Here is a 20,314-nt window from a genome sequence, read left to right as displayed (position 1 = left end):
AATCAGGCGTTGTTGACTGGTGGCTTCTGCAGAGCGTTCGGTTTAGGCAATCATTTGTGTCATGCCTTGGTGATGTTATAAGGACGCCTCTGAGGTTGTCGTGTTCGCCTCAACAGTGTTGTCAAAGCGGTGGTCTGGTACTCAGAGAGGTGGGTGTACCAGTGGACAGATAGACAAACAAGCAGAGACAGACAAACAAACAGGCAAATGAAGGGGGGGTTCGATTTAGAGGTGATCAAGTAAGCAATCTAGCAAGCAAAAAGGGTATAAAACAAAAGTGAGGGTGGGGTGAGAAGTGAGGTAGAAGGGGAAGATAAGGAAGAGAAGAATAAAGGGGAATCCAGCTTCTGGGAAGGGGTTTAAGGAGAAGGTTTATGTATTGGAGAGAAGGAAGGAAGATAAAGGTTTATGTATTGGAAAGAAGGAAGGAAGATAAAGGTATAACAGAAGTGGGGGTTTTTTGTTTTGTTTTTTAAGTTATTTTACTTTACTTTATTTTATTTTTTAAAAGGGGGAGGTGATGGGTGGGAGGAAAGGCTACCCTATTGGAGATAGGGTGATAAACAGAGTAGATGGGGGGGATTCAAATTAAAGGGAAGAAGGAGTCGAAAAAGAGAGAGAGAAAAGGGGCAGAAGTAACAAGTGGGATGGAGGGTAAAAATAAGAATTTTTCTTAGAGGGTTAAAGTGTATGAAAAGAGGGGGTTTGGGTGTTAAAAAGCGAAAGGGATAAAGGGTAATGATACTTCTTTTTTAAAATATATATATATATATATATACAGTTAAAGATAAAAAAAAGGAAAAAATATTATTCTCCCTCTCTCTCTTCTTCTAAAAAAAGGGGGAGAGAGAGAGGGAAAAAAAATCACTTCTATTTTTATAGAAGAAAAATTTTAAGGAAAAGGAATATTTTCTAAAAGAAGGAAACGAGAAGTGTGTGTGTGTGTGTAATACGTAAATATCTTTAAAAAAATTTTTTTAAAAAAAAAAATTATATTTCTTTTTTTTAAAAAAAAAGAACCCTATATATATATATACATATATATATATATGTTCAAAAAAAATTTTTTTTATAATAATAAAAATAATTCAAAAAATTATAACAATAAAAAATTATAACAATAAAAAATTATAACAATAAAAATAAATATATATTTGAAAATAGAAAAATCGAGGCCTTTCCACTGGGCCTTCCTCTGGGCCTTTGGCTCACTTGGCGGGAAAGTGGGCTCAGGGTGGGCCTACCTCTCTTTCAATATCGGCGGCGGAAGAAATGGCGGTGGCTCGGCAGTGGGGCAGCGAGGCCTGGACCTCTTTCCTTCCCTAGGCACCCCCGCACTTGCCTCCTGGGTCCCTCCAGTCCCGGGGCTCCGGATAGCCGGGCGACCCTGGTGCAGCGGCGCAGCAGCAGTAGGGAGGATGATTGACAGGTCGGAGGTTGGAACAAGGTTCCTCTCTTCTCCCCCTCCGAGTTGAGCGCGGCGGCGATGGTAGTAGTAGTAAGTGCAAAAGATCGCCCCGCTTACTCTTCGAGGCCCCGGCGTGCCGCGAGGCGGGAGATCCCAGGCCTGCGGGTCCCGGGTTCCCGCCTGATCAACGGCTGATTAGCAGCCGGGCGCCCCAGATTCCGGCTCCAAATTCCGGTTCGCTGGGGGGGGGACTCCTCAGCTGGTCTACCGAGCCTCCCCCCGACCCTCGCACGGCAACGGCGGCGATCCCCGCGGCTCAGGAGTCGCTCAGGCAACGCGACCACGTTGGCTGCCCTTAGGAGCTCCGTGGCGCCGTGGCACGCGCCATGATGCCTCGGCGGAAGTCCATGCCTGCTCTTACTGAAGTTAAACTCACCCTATGTCTCCCCCCCACCTATTTCCATGTGCAGGCATGAAGCAAGATTCAGAAAATATGTTAACTTTTTTCATTTTATTGCGCATACACACACACACACACATGTAATAAAATGTAGTAATATGTAATAATATATTATATAATAATATCCCAAGCGGAGGAATTCCCTCTCACTAGAGATCCAGCAGGCTCCTTCTCTGATATAATTTCTATTTCTTGGAAACTTGTCTTTAACATTCCAGCAAGCTTTCAAGCTGAACGGAGCCTAATCCTGCCAGGGTGCCTCTTGTTTAGTAACTTTTTGCTGTATTGAATCTGTTTTTTTTATTTCTGTTTCTTTCTTTCCTTCTTTTTAAAATGAATTCAGCCACCTTGGACTTCATCGCTGAAAAGGCAACATGGAAATGCTTTCACATATGGAAAAAAAGGAATAAACAAACAGCAAAAGGTACAATTGTTTATAACTGTGAAACCTCTCTGGTACTCGAGTGCTTGGATTCTCTCTCAAATGCCTCCAGTTTTTTCCAGTGTGCTTTCCCCCAAGCTTTCATGACCTGAAACATTTTAGACTCAGCATACCACCACATACCCAAATCCTGGTGGCATTGCCCAGACATGTGTTCCCTCAGCCAGCCATGGATGGAAGAGAGTAGATTTTTTCCCCAGGCACCTGCCAAGCCCACTGCTGCCTCTTGGGCTTTAAGCTGTCCCTGGTCTTACTTTACTTCTCTGCTGCTTTTCCCAGCCGTGGCAAATTCCAAGCCTTAGTTTTTGGCTCATTTTGTGTCACCTGACTGTGCCACTGCACCGCTCTCCTTCCTTGCAGGGTGACAACTGGTTTGGGATGTTTCATAGTGTGAGCCTAGTTTAATGTGGGCATACGAGAGTAGCCTAGGGTGTTTGAGAAGACCACACAGGAGTTAGGTGCATCCAATGGACACAGAAGATTCCCCTATGATGTCTACTGCATTAGAGATGTTTGATCTGCGATGCTCCGCCTCTGTGGGTCTTTCAGGTATTTTTCTGCGCTTCTGCACAGCTGGATGTTTTCCAAAGTCTTCAGCAAAATTATGCTGGTGCCAACTGTTTCTGTGGTTCTGGCAATGAAGAATTCCATTTCGTATTTCAGATTCTTAGGTCACTGAGCTTTAGTTCAAAGTCTAGTGCTTGCCAGGTTTGGTGGTGGGTGACTGAGAATGGGATGCAGATGCTTGCAGACCCCACCTGTGAGTAGGAAATCATGTTCTCGGGCTCCCTCCAGTGGCTGATTTAGGCAATATCACAGACGTCAGTCACAATTTCGGAAGTTGAATCAACAACATGATATTGTCCTTACTAAATGGTGCTGTGAAACACTGCCTAGAAATGCTGAGTGAAGATTGACCTAGGACGTTCAAACCCCAAGATCAGTCCCTTCACAAAATGTAGGAGAGGCAATGAAAAATAACGCAGATCACATGTAAAGAAATAGTCCTTCAGCCATTAACAACAACACATTTCAAGTCCTTATTTTATGCATTCAACCTGGCATTGCATACAGTTCATAGATTACCGGTATATATAAGCAACAACATGTCTCCAACTCTGAAGCAAGGAAGGACACACTCAGGCCTTGATCCAGTGATTATCCAGCATGCTAATAGTAATATGTGGATAATAAGACACTCCAGACACCATTGCACAGATTAAACTACAGACTTCATTGCTGATAACCAACAGTCCTCAAACGGCCTTTTTATTTTATTTTTTAGCAAACATGCTGAAGTCTATGCTGCAACATTAAAACTCCCATGAGGACTATTCCTCAATGGCCTTTTAATATTGTAATAAAGTTGTCTGCTTTAGGACAGAATGGTAAAATCCTGCTCTGTTTTCTCTGCAAAGTATTCTAGGTTTTTAAAGCTTAAGATGCAGAGGCCAGCAAAATCATTTGATTCAGGGGAGATCTTCATTTCACTTTCAGGTTTGAGGTGTACAGAAAAGTCAACACAGGAAATGCCCTGGCACTCAGTAAAGCTTATCTTAGCTTTGTTGAAGCTACTTTGTCCAGATCCCACCAAGAAGTCCCAGCCAGAAGTATTTACTGCTCTGCATAATCCACACAAAGCACCTCTCCGCTTTCTGCTGCATCCTCAATAAAATCTCCTTTCCTAAATTAGTGCAAGTTGTGTCAGCATCCCACGAGCCCACTTTGTTCTTCTGAAAGCTTCTCCTTAAAAGTTAATCACTGCCATCTGCTTAGAAGGTGACTTTTACTGCCACAGGTAGGGAGGGAGGGAGGGAGGGAGAAGACTGCAAGGCAAAGCTAATGATTAAGAATGTGCGAACAAGTTGAGATAAGGACCCATTGATCTTAGCTAGGCTTTTTGGCCGAATGATCTTGTAGGTTTCAGGTTTTCCAAGCACTTCTGCTCTTCCTGTCCTCAGATAGAATGGGAAGCAAGAAAAACCAAAATACTAAAAATGGTTGCTTCTGTGGTAATTCTTTTCCGACCCAACCACTGGGAATATGAGGACATTCATGATGCAGCCAGATCCTAGGGAGATTTCCATCAAGATTTCCAAACCAATGTGATTAGGATAAAGTTTAAGTAAATATCTAACCTTCAAATTGAACCTGTCCCCCTGAGCCAAGTTCTAGCCAAACAGGACATAACATCATACTTTGCCACTGTTGAATAACAGCGGATATAATCTCAGATATCAACATGATACAAATTTACTCAACAAAAGCCATCCATCGCCAACCCATGCCCTCGTACTGTCGCTCACTCATTGACCAATATGCCAGCAGAAGCATTGTAAAGTGACTGTGCTTATTCACATGATCTCATTTCATGGATGAGGTCAACTTGCGCAGAACTGACTGTGTTGAGACAGTCTTGTAAATGTTTCAGCCTGTGTATGGTGAGAGAACATATCCCGAAATGCCTTCCAAATACGGTTTGAATTCAGATTTATTTTATAAAAATCGTTTACAAAATGAGCTCAGCTCATGTAAATCCACTGGAAATTGGCTAGGTGAAATGGAGGTTGGCCCTGGGAAGCAGGCTAGCTTGTTAGCTGGCTATGAAAAGATGTTCCTCAACCAGTCGTTTCAGAAATTGTGTGGTATTGGAAATAGAATATAGCTAGTAAAATATAAGCAGTTTATGGGGGTAGTTAGTAGATGAGAATCCACATGTGGCCAAGAAGGCTTTCTAATTACCAGGGACAGCTGCAATGTGGAAGAATAACTGAATCATAGAGTTGAAATGGAGCTCAAAATCATCACCACCACTTGCCATTCACCAGCATGTCCCAGTGTTGATTACAACCATTTTAAAAATCAGCATTAAAACAATTAAAACAAATAACGAGTAGAGCGGGTCCTGAAAACACAAGTGTCAAAGGCTAAGGTAAAGAGGTAGATATTCTGCATTCACTAGATGCTGTATGATGAAGGTACCAGACACACCTCTGAGCGAAGAGAATTCTACAACTTAGGGGCGGCCGCAGAGAATGTCCTATCTTGGACCACCACCACCCTGAACTTCTGAGGGTGGCATAACTACCAAGAAATTAGTGGCATCCCTACATAGAGTGCACTGCAATAATCCAATCTGGAAATTACCAGAGCTTGGACTTCCGTGGCCAAGTCATCTCTGCCCCAAAGGGGCCAGAGCTGGCAAACCAAACATAAGTGGAAATAGGCACTCTTAGCCACTGAGGCCACCTGGGCCTCAAGTGACAATGTTGGGTCCAGGAGAAACCCCAACTTGCTCATTCAAGGGGAGTACACAACCTCATCCGGAACAAGCCATCTTCCGACCTCCTGGATTCGAGAACCTGGAACACATAATATTTCTGCTTTTTCAGGGTTCAGTTCCAATTTTTCCTCAGAGTCCCTCGGAAAGAGGGGTTGGCCATTAAACCGCAGTGGGAATTTTAGCCTTGTGAGGGCAATAGCGGTCTAATAGCAATGTTCAGCACCCTTAAACTACAGTTTCAAGGATTCTTTGGGGGAAGCCATGAATGTTAAAGTGGTATGATACAGCTTTAAATGTAAGCTGTGGCCAAAAACATCCAGAGATGCTTTCTGATTTCAGTTTCAAAATTATCCACACCACACCAAGATTGTCCTTCTCATATTAGTGCAAACTATTATCTGCAGGTGACTGTTTAGCTGTAGTGGAAAAGTCAACTGGATTCCTTAATAGCAAACCACAATGCTTCCCCCCCCCCAATGAAGAGTTTCTTGGAAGTTTAACACCAAAAAGCCTCGTTGTGAATGTTTCATTTTCAAGGCCCAAGTGCCCTTGGTCACACCGATGCCCATTTGTTCTAACAATCCTGTTGATTCAAGGATCTGGAGCCACTTAGAGCTTTATTTATGGCCTTGGTTTGAATCACAATTAAAGTGAGCTTTTCCAAATGTTTGGGTTTGTAGGCGCCATCCAAATGTGTCCCTCAAGTTGCAAGGCTTTGATTGTGCTTTGTTTCCCTCTGTTCGGCTACCTCAGTGGTCCATCTTAACTGTTGTGTGTTGTGGAACCCATCCAAGGTATTTAAAGGGACACAAAGGTTATGTGCAGGGGGTGGGAATGAATGCACAGACACACAAAGGCTCCCCAAAATGTTCAGTAACTGGCAGCAGAAATGCCTAACGGAGAAAGAGGTGTTCATTTAATTTCTTCAGCTGTGAAAGAGATTTCCCCCCCCTTTTGCTAGGGTTGCCAGTCCATCATCGTAGAGGAAACCAGAACAAAAGCAAAGTCATATAAACAGCATCTGACTTTTTACTTCTTTTCGTGGTTGAAAATCACTCAAATTGCTTGGAATTCTTACACAGTGCAAGCAGAATATGGAGCAGGCAGGGTGGAAGAGGACACCCAAGGCAGTTTAAAAACCAAGTTTAAAAATAAAGCAATTCCATGAGGGACCATTTGCCCCCTTCAGGAAAGCTTCAGGTTTTCTACTTGCAGCAACCATCATCCCACTCTACCTAATGGAGAGGATGGCCCATACCCCACAAGTGTCCCAGGGGGGAAATGGGACACCCCATTTTCTCACGCATGAGCACGGTGGCCATTTTGGGTGCCACGATTTCACGACAAGATCTTGCCCTGAAAATAGCACTTTTGGGGGGCACAATCTTGTGTGGCACCCCAAAACACTCATTTTTCTAGAAAAAGGTGCCAGAATTCAACATAAGCGCTTTCCTTGTTCTCTTATAATGGCAATGGCACCCAACTGAGAGGTTCTGGAACTCTGCTGAGTTCCAGCTGAAAAAAAGCCCTTATAGTAGTAGTAGCAGCAGCAGCAGTAGTAGTAATAGGGCATTGGTTATACCAAGTCAAATGGTTGACCCTTCTACCTCAGTATTCTTTCCACTGTTTGGCAGCAGCTCTCTGCAGTTTCCGACAAGGTTTTTACCAGCCCTGACTAGAGATGGGAGGGATTGAACCCAGGGCCTTCTCTGAGCAAAATATGTGCTAGGGCCCTTTTCCAAATTCATGCCATGAATAACAAATATTTACATACAGAAGCTGGCTGCAGAAGCTGCAATACATGTGAAAAAATTTGTGCATCCTCCTCTGAAGAATTGGCTAACTAATATATTGAGGTTGAGGGGGCAAGGTAAAGTAAGCTTAGAAGAGGACCCTAAGTTGAAGCGTTTGGAAAGCGCTGCCTTACATTCTCAAGCTGGTCCTAATCTCCCGTTTGAAAGACAAAGGCAGAATTCTTGGCAGGCAAAAGGGCATTGCAAGCATGTTTGAAGAGATGTGAAAATGTAATGTTGTAGTTAGAGGACTCAAGGCTGCCTTTGAAACGAGGACAAGAGTTTGGGCTTGCCCTACATGTGGTGTCTCTCTAAAGCTGATACAAATGTTATGTGCATCTTGCTTCCCACCCCCAGCTCCCAAGAATGCACCCGTATCTCTCGCCTTGCAATGTGAACAACAGCCCTCAGCTTTCACTTCTTAAAACGTTCCGGGTCTCTGCGGTTGCACAGAAAGTTGAGGAACAGATGATCCTGCGTATTTGTAATATTTATTTGTGCTTATTTATAATATTTAGGGATTTACTTGTGCTGTTTATGAGTTGTCTCTGACAGAAAAACAGCCAACATCTGTTTCTCAACAGACCACATCAAACCCCCTATAAACCAGGCATGTGGCGCATGTGGTCCCCTAGATGTCATTTGACTACAGCTCTCATCATCCTTGATCATTGGCCATGCTGGCTGGGCTTCATGGGAGTTGGAGTCCAGCAACATCTGGAGGACCACGGGTTCATCATTCCTGTCCTAAACATCTCTGAACAGCTACTTGACCTGTTTCTTGTCCTTGATCCTTCTTTCCTTCTCCTGCTGCCGCCACCTTCTCTTCACAATAGTACACACGTATGCTGTTGTTGGTTTAAGCCATCACACAAAAGTAAACAAAATGGTAAAGACCATGGGCTTCCACAGACATTGCCAGGCTTCATTTTGTTTCAGATATGGTGGCCATTTAAAAACAAAATGTGTTACCTGTTCATGGAGGGAGAGCCACAGCTCAGGGGTGGAGAATGTTCTTTGCAAGCAAAAGGTCCCAAGTTCAGCCCGTGATCTTGGGATACAGCTGGGAAAGACCTGTGATTTGAAACCCCTTGTCTCAGTGGAGTCTATACTGAGCTACATGGAGCAAAGCATCAAGTCAATATGACACAGCTACCTGTGCTCTGCACTGTGATGTGTCCAGAACTGAGCAGTAGCAACCCAATGTAACAGACGGGTCACCCAACAGCTTAGGTTGTAATCCTATAACTACTACCTAGCAGTAGGCCCCAATGAACTCAAGAGGACTTGCCAGGAGAATCATAGAATTGGAAGAGACCACAAGGGCGACCCAGTCCAACCCCCTGCCAAGCAGGAAACACCATCAAAGCATTCTTGACAAATGGCTGCCAAGCCTCTGCTTAAAGACCTCCAAAGGAGGCGGCTCCACAGAAGGAGAAGGGCGACAGCTCAACAGTAGAAACCCCAGAGAACTGCAGCCAGCCAGCAAAGGATAGCGTTCCTCAAACTTGGAGCGCCTGCTGTGGTCAGGGATGATGGAAGTTGTAGTCCAACAACAGCCGGTGACCCAAGTTTGAGAAACACTGGTATAGGCAATACTGAGCAAGACAGAGCAATAGCCTGATTTGTTATGAAGCAGCCTCTTATACTCCTATGCTTCAGAAAGCAAAGAAAAATAACTCAAAAGGTCTTGCTTTCCCCATCTTGTCATTCTTGAGCTAATTACACAAGTCTGAGAAGCCAATTCATGCTTTTAAAGAATGCTAAATTAGCAGGATTAAGCACCCTGCCTGTTTAGAAGATGAGTGGTTCACACCTGCTCATGGGTCACCGTGAAGTAGCTGAGATCTCACAAAACTAATCAGGATCCAAGCCTCGAAAGATGACTCTTGATTTGAAATTTTTAGTCTGGTGTTCATTACGTGAATGCTCCTAATTTTCAAATTGCAATGGCCACATTATATATAAATTGTGAACATTTGCTACGGCCCCTCCGGGTCCTGATAGGCCTTGACAGCAACCCTTGCTGCTAACTGTGTACCGCTAGCTTCTATCGGCAGCTCTATCTTTATCTCTAGTGAATATGTCATTGCCTTGACTGGAAGGAGGCCAGTTGAACGCCGTCCCTACATTTACAAAGAATTATACACAGCAGATTTGTAATGTTAAAAAAGTATCCTATGCCATAACAAAGTAATACAGCATGAAAATATTCCAACCATTTATGCCAAGAGTTATAGAATATTATATCTCATATTATAAGGTTGCTTCCAGGGCTGTGAATGGGCTTGTAGGAGACCTTGGCAAATTTCTTTCTGAAGTTAAGATCTTGTGGTGTGTGTGCGCGCATGCCTGCACAAATGTTTTGACATGGAGAAGAGGAAGAAAAACCAATTGGAAGATAAACAGCTAGGGTATCTTCCAATCTAGAGGCTCCTTATCTGGACAGACTTTTGAGATAAGTAGGTCCAGCTTCATTTCCCCTCCAAATACAAATTATGCTGCCAAAGTTTCTTCCCAAACTTTCCAGTGGCCCAGCAGTCTCCTGGGAATCCGCTATAGTTTTAGATCTCCCCTTTCTCCCCCTCTCAGATAGGTTGCTCATTCTCCAGTGAAATACTACACCAAGATAAAGTTAGAAAAGGTACTCTTTAAGTTAAGAAAGCAAGACTGGGTAAAAACATGAAGCTGTTCAATAGTGTGGTTTTTCCACCAGGGTGTTTTCACTGAGCTCTGTGGGCTGCAGAGGGAAGACAGTGGTAGAGATCCAGAAACATCGTTTCATTCAGGGATGGGGGAGATATTAATCTAGTTCACATTTAAATGAGAACCTACCTAATCTGCAGTTTCCAAAACAGGACTTGAATTGAACCACAGCAATCCTTCCAAATGCACGCTTCTCCAAATTTTACACTGCTGTTGTCCGGCCAAGTAATGTGCATAAAAATGTATGCAGCAAAAAATCGCATACAAAAATGTGTATTGTCAGGAGAAATTTGCGCTAAAATGCCGATGAATTTTCATAAGGTCTTTTCATGGGGGAAAGATCACAAATTCATGTGGAGAACTGAACATAAGACTGGAAAAATGAGAAACTAAGGGAAACTGACAGATTCATCCATCCCTATTGATAACTGCCCCTTCTCTTTAACCCTGGCAACAGCAGACCCTACACATTGCTTTCCATAACTGCAGGTTCCTCCACCTTCTTCACACAAGTCAGTGGAGCAGAATTTGCCTTTTACAGAAAAAGGGGAAAGGTGGAGAGAAACCACATCTGCATTCATGAGGCAGGTTCTGTGGCTTCAGCTTGAGAACCATTGTTCTGTGCCGAAGTCGTTACTGAGTCCTAACAGGTCACACACTGTTTTCTGACTGTACCTAAAGAAGCACAACACAGTCATATCCATAGAGCAGGATCCCTAGAATGGGCCTTGGGTAGCCCCTGATTTGCATACATGCTCAAAGAAAGCTTTGGAATTGGATAAATGGGAAGTGATCGATCCTACTTCGTTTTTTAAAAGCTGTAAAATCAGTGCTTAAAGCTCATTCAACAGAGGTTCACTTCTACATTTCCAATTCTATCACAGCCATCAAAATGATTTCCCTTAGAAGATTAAAAAGGTAAAGGGACCCCTGACCATTAGGTCCAGTTGTGACCGACTCTGGGGTTGCGGCGCTCATCTCGCGTTATTGGCCGAGGGAGCCAGCGTACAGCTTCCAGGTCATGTGGCCAGCATGACAAAGCCGCTTCTGGCAAACCAGAGCAGCACACGGAAATGCCATTTACCTTCCCGCTGTAGTAGTACCTATTTATCTACTTGCACTTTGACGTGCTTTCGAACTGCTAGGTTGGCAGGAGCTGGGACCGAGCAACGGAAGCTCACCCCATCGCGGGGATTCAAACCGCCGACCTTCTGATCGGCAAGCCCTAGGCTCTGTGGTTTAACCCACAGCGCCACCCATGTCCTGCTATTAGAATATTAAGTGTGTGCATAAACTAGGGAAGAGTTTCAAGCCAATCATAGGAGATGCCCTTACTGGGTGGGCCGGAACCAATCTCCCATAGGAACCTGCATGTTTTCCAACAAGACATTGGAATGCCAACAAAAGACTGCTAAATATAACTCAAATGAAATGTCGTGCCACTCTGAATATGATGGACTGATGCAGTACTGGCTGGTGGTGAGCTAATCTGACCCTCCCATCACTGTTTTTCGCTGTGCCCACTCCACACTGAGCTCGTTCTGCCTTGCCCCTGCCCCCTCCCTTGGTAAGCAATGCAATGTGCCACAGTATCCATTAACAGCAAAGCAGAGGGTAAATTGTTTTAATCCATTTTATTTCCTGCATAAAGTACTAGGAAGTCAGAGGAAGGATTAGTAGAGAGGGGATATCTATCCTTCTCCTACATACTCTAATCTCGCACAAAATTAATTATTAGGGAGAAGGGGGTCATAATCATCAATATGAGTCCTGCTTGTCATCATACATCATTTTCTAGCATTCAAAAGGAATGTGCTGAAATAATTTTGGGAAACAAAGCTGTTTCATGGCACCAAAAATCCAAGCACTAAGATCTATGTTTCAGTGAGAAAACATTGAGCTTTCCCTAAATAAAGTATTCTTTTGTTCCTAAATGGTTGCTTTTTTAAAAAAAATAAAAAAACCCCACACAATTTCAAAATGCTAAGTGTAGCTTCATGCTGTACAAAGGAATATCCACTCCAGGTAAGCACATAGCTGCCAAGTTATCCCTTTTTTTAAGGGAAATTCTCTTATGCTGAATAGGCTTCCTCGTGAGAAAAGGGAAAACTTGGCAGCTATGGGTAAGCTTCTATAAAAGCAGCTCCTATGTAAGAATTCCATTGTCAGATGACTGGAGACTGCACACACACACATGTACATTTAGACATGAAGTCTTCCCAACCAGTACTATACATAGCAACACATATTACCATCTACCCCAGGCTTCCCAACCTAGTGCCCTCCAGATGTTTTAGACTACAACTCTCATCAGCCCCAGAAAGCATCTAGGTGCACTATAGGTGCACCATGAAAATTCAGAATGTCCCATAAAATGTAAGACAAATATCGTTTTCATCATGTGTGCACATAGCATGCATGCTGCACATAGCATACATGCAAAGCGTGTACATGAGGATACTGTAATATGTCTGGTTCATATGTGGCACATGCACTATAACGGAGTATGAGAAGTGTCTTCTACATTTAACTTTAGAAGAATTCCGTTATCGCTCTCCCGCCTTCGCCATCATGAGAAGTTAACCAAACTCAGGTGAGTGAGACAAAATCGAGGATTCCCTTCTGTGGCTGCTGGAGCCATAGAAGGGAGAGGCACTGGTGGACCTTGGGGTCTCAAATCTCAGAGGTGCCCCATGTAATGCCAAAGTTCAGCATCCCTTTTCTCTCGCCTTCCATTCTGCATCATAGTTGTGGCACCCAATGCACCCACCCAAGGCTACACACCGGCTGCACTGCCCCAAATCTGCCTGTGGGAGAGGAATTATGCTTGCACCTTCCCCAATCCAAAACCTGGAGAGAAGCTTGTTTCTGGGTCTCCTGGCGTTTAGGACTCCAGGCACCCAACAGGCAGGAAAGGCCACATCCCTTCACTGCCCCTCTGAGAAGGATGGCAGCAGCAATGATGGGTTGGCTTGCCTCTGCACCTGTTAGAACACTGGAGATCGGGTACCAAGGCAGAGAGCGCGCACCCTCCTACCGCACACTTCAGTGGCTCTGTACCAGTGTGGCTCATAACTTCAAGATGCATTTCAAAGAGGCAACAAGAGGTCACAAACAAAGTAACGGTAAAGGACCCCTGGACTGTTAAGTCCAGTCAAAGGCGACTATGGGATGCAGTGCTCATCTTGCTTTCAGGCCGTTTGTCCACAGACAGCTTTCTGGGTCATGTGGCCAGCATGACTAAACCACTACTGGTGCACAGAGGACCAGAGTTCATAGAGCACAGAAACACCATTTACCTTCCCACCACAGTGGTAGCTATTTATCTACTTGCACTAGTGTGCTTTTGAACTGCTAGGTTGGCAGAAGCTGGGACAGAGCAATGGGAACTCACCCTATTGCGGGAATTCGAACTGCCGACCTTCTGATTGGCAAGCCCAAGAGGCTCAGTGGTTTAGACCACAGCGCCACCTGCTCCCTCATCCCTTAAGGTCATGTCCTAGTGGTGGCACATTTTTTGTTGGCCAACCAAAAAGTGTTGACCCAGAACCTTCAAGCTCAAACCCACAAAGCTGAGCATTTCTTCCAGCTAGTACTCTTTCCAACTGCCTGTTCCGCAACTGATTAGTAAACACTCTTATTTATAGCAATTGATGTACGTTGTACAGAACTTCTATTGTGCAACATGCTTCATTCACCACCTTTTTTTATTTGATTTTGTATCACAGCAGGCCTGGATTGCAATGTCACTATGTACCCCCTTATTGTTCTCTTTTGTAAAATGTGGTTTTGTTCTCAACCCTTGGCAAGATGTCTCCCCTGCCCCACAGTTACTACCAAACATCACGTTTGCTGCTATCCCCCATGCCAGAAGAGGCTGGATTCAAAGTTTGTTAGATATAGCTAGCTGTAAAATGCTCCGGACCATTTGGAAAGAAAGGTGTTACGAGCTGTAAGATGATATGGCTACCATAAAAAAGCTAAAGATTGGTTAGTGACAATGTGTGTTTGTGTGTACACACAAAGTTAAAAGAAACTACTAAAGTAATGTAGTATTGAAAAGTGACTGTGGTAGGACTGCAAGAGCAAGTAGATAATTCAGGGAGGGAATTAAGCTTGTGCTAAAAACGTTGTTGTTGTTGTTGTTGTTGTTTTAAGCACCTCTGCTTAAGCCACATTAAGCTGAGCTTTAAAGGTGGTGTTACAGCTCGCTAGGGATGAAATACACTTGACTTAATGTGATCTGCACTTGCAGAAGTCACACACTATAAAAGTTCTTGGAAGTGAATGGTTTCTTTTAAGGTTTTCAATTAGTACCTTTTAATCAGCAAATCATTTCCAGGAAACAGCACGGGGGGGGGCACAGGACCCCTTCTGAAGAATGTCAGGTATGAGTGACCCAGCCGCTCTCACTTTCACCCCCACCAAACTTATCGCAGAGGGAACATTTACTATGCCGTAGACATGTTCATTTGCTGAACGGCTAAGATAAATACGTCCCACTTTACTGCTTCCATAAGCTGCATGTGTGTCATAAAGCTCGACCTAAAAGCACAACCATCCACCTCGAATACTTCAAACAAACCAGCACCGAGGGGCCTCGTGAGAGTTTTAGCTATTGCTTAAACTAGCTGCAAGGAAAATGTTTGAGTCTTCGGTTATCATTTTCAAATCATTCAAAGCCACCGAGAAGACTGTGCTGAACTTTTCCATTGCAAGATTTGGCTAGGAAAGTGGTTATGGCTTATTTGGTTTTCCTAATGAATGGGCTCGGCTGCCCTTCCTACACAGAACCCAATGTGTGGATCTCTGGCCTGTGAAATGTAAACAAGGGTCACTGCTTGATCTTATTTATTTGTGTATTTACTTAAAACATTTATATCCTGCTGTTCTGCAAGCGTTAGGCAGTTCACAACAAAACCACATGAATTAAAACAAAACCCAGTAAACACATACTCTATTGCCCCCCTGCAGATCCCTTTATCCAGATGTACAACATGTATTACTGACCAAATGACCTCCCTGTTTTTACTTCTGGGCATCTGCCCTTCTGCATTTCTCCAGCGGCTGGGAATTGCTTGAAGAGGTAGACAAGAAACTGCTGAGGAGAAACAGTCATCCTCTGCTGCAGGGATGGGGATGCTGTTGGACTATAAATCCCATCAGTCCCAGCCAGCATGGCAAATGCTCGGGGGTGATGGGAGTTGTAGTCCAGCAATCTCTGGTGGGTCACAGTTTCCCATTCCTGTTTCTGGGCTTGTTCACACTTCTGCTCGCCTAGAAAGCATGGGTCCAAGCAGTTTTCCATTTTCTTGCTCTTTAGTGCTGAATCAGAGCAAACATCCATCTGTGGTACACCCGGTTGGTATTTCATAGAATTGGAAGGGACGGTGAAAGTCATCTAGTCAAACCTCTGCAATGCAGGGATCGTTTGCCCAACATGGGGCTCGAACCCACAAACCTGCGATTAAGAATCTCATGCTGTACCAAATGAGCCACAAGTCAATCCAATTCAGCAGTAAAGATTGGGTTTTGCTGGGGCAAAGTCTGAATGAGTGTAATATGGGGCAAGAAGACTATAAATGTGTAAAATAAAAGTGAAATATAGCAAAAGCACTGATACCCATGATCATATACATTAGTCACTCTTTGACAAAATAAACTGGTTTTCTTTTTTTTATTTCACTATAATATACACATTCTTTGGAATGGGATAAGGATTCAGGGAAGCTTCTCCTGAAGGAAGGAAGACCTGACTCATGTTCTGAGAAACTTATTGCTACGCCCCTCAATCCTGAGCCACCTGCACTTTGCTATTCTTCCGGCACTTTAATATGATTTAAGAGGTACATGAGATCAGGTAGATTGTTCAAGATATGCCGTATTTGCTTAATTCAACCCCACAAAAGCACAGGCTCTTTACATGGAGGGAAAGGAAAACACGAGTCAGGCTATGATGTACGCTTAATATCAAGTAGAGCAGTATGTACACTCCTACGTACATTCACTCAGAAGCAAGTCCCACTAAATTCAATGGGATTTTTCTCCATGTAGATAGGCAGAGCATAGAATGAAATTTCCTTATGACAGAGAAGCACAACTAAAGTTGGTTCCGTTTTCTCTTTTGGGTCATGAAAGAGTAACAATGCGCAAACAGGTGAGCTACTAAAATAAATTGTGGCTGCTTCCATCAGACTTCACTGAGATTATATTTTAATCAAGTTCATCTAATTTATCCAAGCAACAAGGCCAGGGAGCCAAATTTAGAAATTGGGTGAGTATTTGTAAGGGGGAAGAGCTTCAAGAGGCACTGTCTCCCTTGACTGAATAGACTGGTCTATTTTTCCAGTTTCATCCAGCCCATTTTGAGCTGGCTCCAAAGTCAAATGAGGGTCAAAAGGCCACTCCATGCATCCTTTCCTGTCAAAAATGGTGTCCAACAGGAAATGATGTCACCACCTATTGCCCCCTTCCTCAAGGTAAGGCTTCTCCCTTGGAAAATGCAGGCTGGTGATAGAGGGCAGAGCAGCAGAGGCTGGGAAGCTTGGAGAAGGGGAGCAGCTTGCATTTTGTATGAATTCATGACAGGCGGGGGACTCCTCAAGGGTCCCAGCCACACCATATATTTAATAGCACATGGCTCCCCCCCCCAAAGAACCTTGGGAATCCTTACAGAGCTACAATTCCCAGTGCTTTTAACATACAGTCCCCATGATTATTTGGGGAAGCCATGTACTCTAAATGTGCTTTAAATGTATAGCATTGCGCATTAGTGGTTATTGACGTGAGGAGAGAGACCATCATGACCAAGATTTGTTCTAGTGTTTGACCTGGACACTTGAACTAGTAAAGCATAGTCAGTATTGGGGGGAAGTTGGAAGTGTGTCAATCATCCCTTCCTGCAACACATTTATGCTGTTTGTATGAAGAGCTAACCAAGTAGTTTAAACCAATTATAAAACCAAGGAAGGCTTTCATTATAGTAAATGTTGGCCAACAAAGGACAGCTGGGTCCTTGCAAAATTCTGTTTCCTGGTGGCGCAGCTACTGCCCAGCTAAAGAAGGAATTGTGCCTAAAACATCATGGAAAAGTTGTTTGAGAAAATGCAGCAATCAGGAGTGAATCTATGCTCTCTTAAGTGCACCTACTTGGGAGTAAGATCCCTGGGATCCCAGAATGCTGTCGCAACAGACCAAAGTCCTGTTCAAAAGGGCAACTCTTTGGACCATTTGTTGATTTCCAGGTCCAGTGAACTCAATGAAACTAGGAAAAATGTCTGGAGAGTTGGCATTTAAAGGAATGAAGCAGAGAAAATGAGGCTGAAGGGGCCATAAATAACACACTGGATGCAATCCAGAGAAAGTTAGGCATAAGTTGCTTTAGTCACATTAAATTCTGTAGGACCTGAGCTCACCATTAATGCTTAAGTTCCATTGATTTGAATGGATTATGTTTACTTGTCACCAGACTTCATTGCATATTGCCCCCTGGCAGTGATCCAACTGTTCTGAAGCTCTTAGTGTTGTGTGCAGGTTTCCTTGTTCTCTTTTGTGGGCAGGGAAACACACTCTGCAAGAAATTGGGGGTTCCTATACATGCATACGACTGGACCTGATGGTCAGGGGCCCCTTTACCTTTACCTTTATACATGCATAGAGAACTTCCTGTAATAGAATCAATCGGGACTTCAGATAGACCTCCAAACTGAAAGAGAGTCCCATTCATTTGTGTGAATTTTACTTCCAAGTAGTTCTGCATATTCACATTTGCTGTTAGGCTGAAATTCCAAGCTCACTTAGTGGGGAGTAAACTGCATCAGAATCTCTCAGACTGGCTTCTGTTTCAAGTAAGCCTTATTTAGGATCAATGTGCAAAACTCTTAATGCAGTGGCTCACACTCTCCCTTTTCCTGAAAGCATTTAGGAGTCTAATCCGCCACTGACTGCCAGCAATTCGTAGGCTGCCAAACAGAAACCACTTAAACCACCAAACTTGCATTCAAACTTGCTCAGCCCAAGCACCCTCAGCAGACCAAAACTGAATCAAGTGAAGATTTGGCAACTCAGGTATTTAGTGCATACAGCTGTAACCTGCGCTGCATTGGCTTCAGTTACTTCGTGTGTCCTAGGGCGTGTACACACACAGGACAAAACGTTACTCCAAATTCATTAATGGAATTAGTTGATCCAGTTAGAGCTCTTCTCACTATCAGTCTTAAATTGTCACTGTGAATAAAAGATTTCATTATGCACAGGTATGCCTACAACAGTTTCGGCTTGATTGTACCAACAAAAAAATGTTGTGTGAGCTCAGTTGTACCAATTTTGTGAAGATTGTCATCTTACCTGGTCTTCAAATATGCACTCACACATTTGAAAATGAATCCTTCCTGATAGGCGACCCACACACTCCAACTCCAGACTAGGTTCTCAGGGATTTTTGCATTAAAAAGCAAGACATACACAGTTGGCTGTTTCAGAAACGCGGCTTAGGAGGATGGAGCACATTTTTAGTGCAATACTGAGGACTAGAAGCTTGCCTCGCTTTAAAAAAAAAGAAAAGAAAATGTGGCATTTCCTCGCTTTTACTTGAGGGCTTAGAAATTTGGCCCCCCGGAAAAATTTCTTCAAGGGGCGTGCGTGTGTTTGTGTGTTTGTGACACACGTGGCTGTGAGGGTAGTACGGGTGGGTGGGAATCTCCCTAGGTCTGGAACCTTGCTTTGCCAGGTGAAGACCTTAGCCCTATAGTACAAGGAACCCAACTTTTTGCTCGTTCCTGGCGGCCCATCCGCGCTTGACACAGCGCGCTCAGCAAGTGCCTTGCTTTGTGGGTGGGAAGACAATGGCAAGCGGAGACGAGCGGCCTCGGGGAAGAGACGCAGGAGGGCGTTTTGCTGCCCCGGCGCGGCGACGCTGGGGAAGGAAAGAAGAAGGAGCCGCGCCTGCCTTACCGTGAGCGCAGAGAACTTCTGAGCCGGCGCGAGGAGCGCCAGCTCCGGCAGCAGCAGCCACAGCGGCAGCAACAGCATCCTCGGGCGCCGCCGGATCCGGCCTTCGTGGCGGTGTCCCCCTGTCAGTCCCTAGTGGGGCTCAAGCCCTCCTTCCCGCGGAGGATCTCCCCTGGCGGGTCTTCTTCCGCGCCAATTCCCTCCTCAGGTTTGGAGAGGGGAGCGCGCACGGGAGACGAAGCCGCTCTCCGCTGCGCCCCTGGGGCTGCTGGGTTGGGGCTCCCCCTCCGCAGGCTCGCGGGTCCCGAACTCGCCGCTCGCTCCACGCCGGCTCTCCGCCTGTGGAGCGACGATCCCTTTCTAGCTGTACAGGAGCTGCCTGCTGCGGATCCCCGAATCAGATACTGTCTGCTGGTGGCCAAGCAGCTTGCTTTGCCCTCCCTCGGTGTGGAGCTGTCATCTGATGCTCGCCCAGGGAGCGAGAGAGAGAGAGAGGGCGCGCAAACGGGAGGGGGGACTTTAAATAATAGCAACTAAAGGGGGGGGGCTTCCCTAACCCTCTTTTCTGTCGTCGTGCACCAGGCAGCAGCCTTGTCTCTAGCTCTGCAGGAATTCGGGATGGTTTGGAAGGAGGCGGCCGGAGAGATGGGGAAGGTGCAGTATGAACCTCCCCAAGTCTTATATACACACCCCTCTCTGCGCTTTCCTCTGAGCCCGGCCTCCAATGCCTCCTCCCAGACCTGCAGATCCTCCGCTGATTGATTGATTAACCCTCCTGACACCAGTTTTTGCTCGCCCCCTTCGCTGAGATTCCTAGCAGATTCTTTTGGAAAGCAGAATAACCAACAGGAGTGAGATAGCGCGCGAGAGCCCAAAAAAGGGGGCAAAACTCGACCATTTGGGGCGGTCACCAGCGTGCCGCCTGCAACCGTTTGCAAGAGGTCAGCGTGCGCAAAGAGGCAAGCGTGCGTGCGTTTGCTTCTAGTCCCGCTGCTGGGGGTTGTTGCAGATTGCGTTGCAAAAGAGGGTTTAAAAGGTGAATGTCGGGCAGTTGGTGAGCTCCCTCGGCGTTGTTCGCCTTCCAGCTCTGGTGACATTTTGGGGAGGTTGCTCGGTAACTCTAGCTTTTAAGGATAAGCAAAAGGATTTGGCGCGTGCGTGTGCCTTGACGCTAAAGAGTGTCTTTTCGCTCTCTCTTTCAAACGCAGCATTGTTGGAATATTTCAGCCTTGGCCGGTCACTTGGCACAACGCTGCTGACACAAAACTGAAGG

General features: G+C 44.9%; 1 protein-coding gene across 4 annotated transcripts in view; it reads right to left on the bottom strand.

The window, feature by feature from the left end:
- The window catches only part of SMOC2 (SPARC related modular calcium binding 2), a 149,709-nt gene extending 129,795 nt beyond the window's left edge, over positions 1-19,914 (bottom strand). For 3 of the 4 annotated variants that reach the window (XM_088666390.1, XM_088666392.1, XM_088666393.1), the window contains exon 1: positions 19,045-19,465. In XM_088666390.1, the coding sequence (XP_088522516.1) occupies positions 19,045-19,122 (78 nt within the window). In that variant the 5' untranslated portion in view covers positions 19,123-19,465. Of the gene's footprint in view, positions 1-19,044 lie in introns of all 4 variants that reach the window. The other variant, XM_035108528.3, reaches the window with a different exon arrangement.
- Positions 19,915-20,314: the final 400 nt, after the last annotated feature.

The sequence above is a fragment of the Zootoca vivipara genome, chromosome 3, assembly GCF_965207765.1.
Source record: "Zootoca vivipara chromosome 3, rZooViv2.hap1.1, whole genome shotgun sequence".
Lineage (NCBI taxonomy): Eukaryota > Metazoa > Chordata > Lepidosauria > Squamata > Lacertidae > Zootoca > Zootoca vivipara.
The sequence above is the reverse complement of the archived record's forward strand: the minus strand, read 5'-3'. Positions and strand labels throughout refer to the sequence as shown.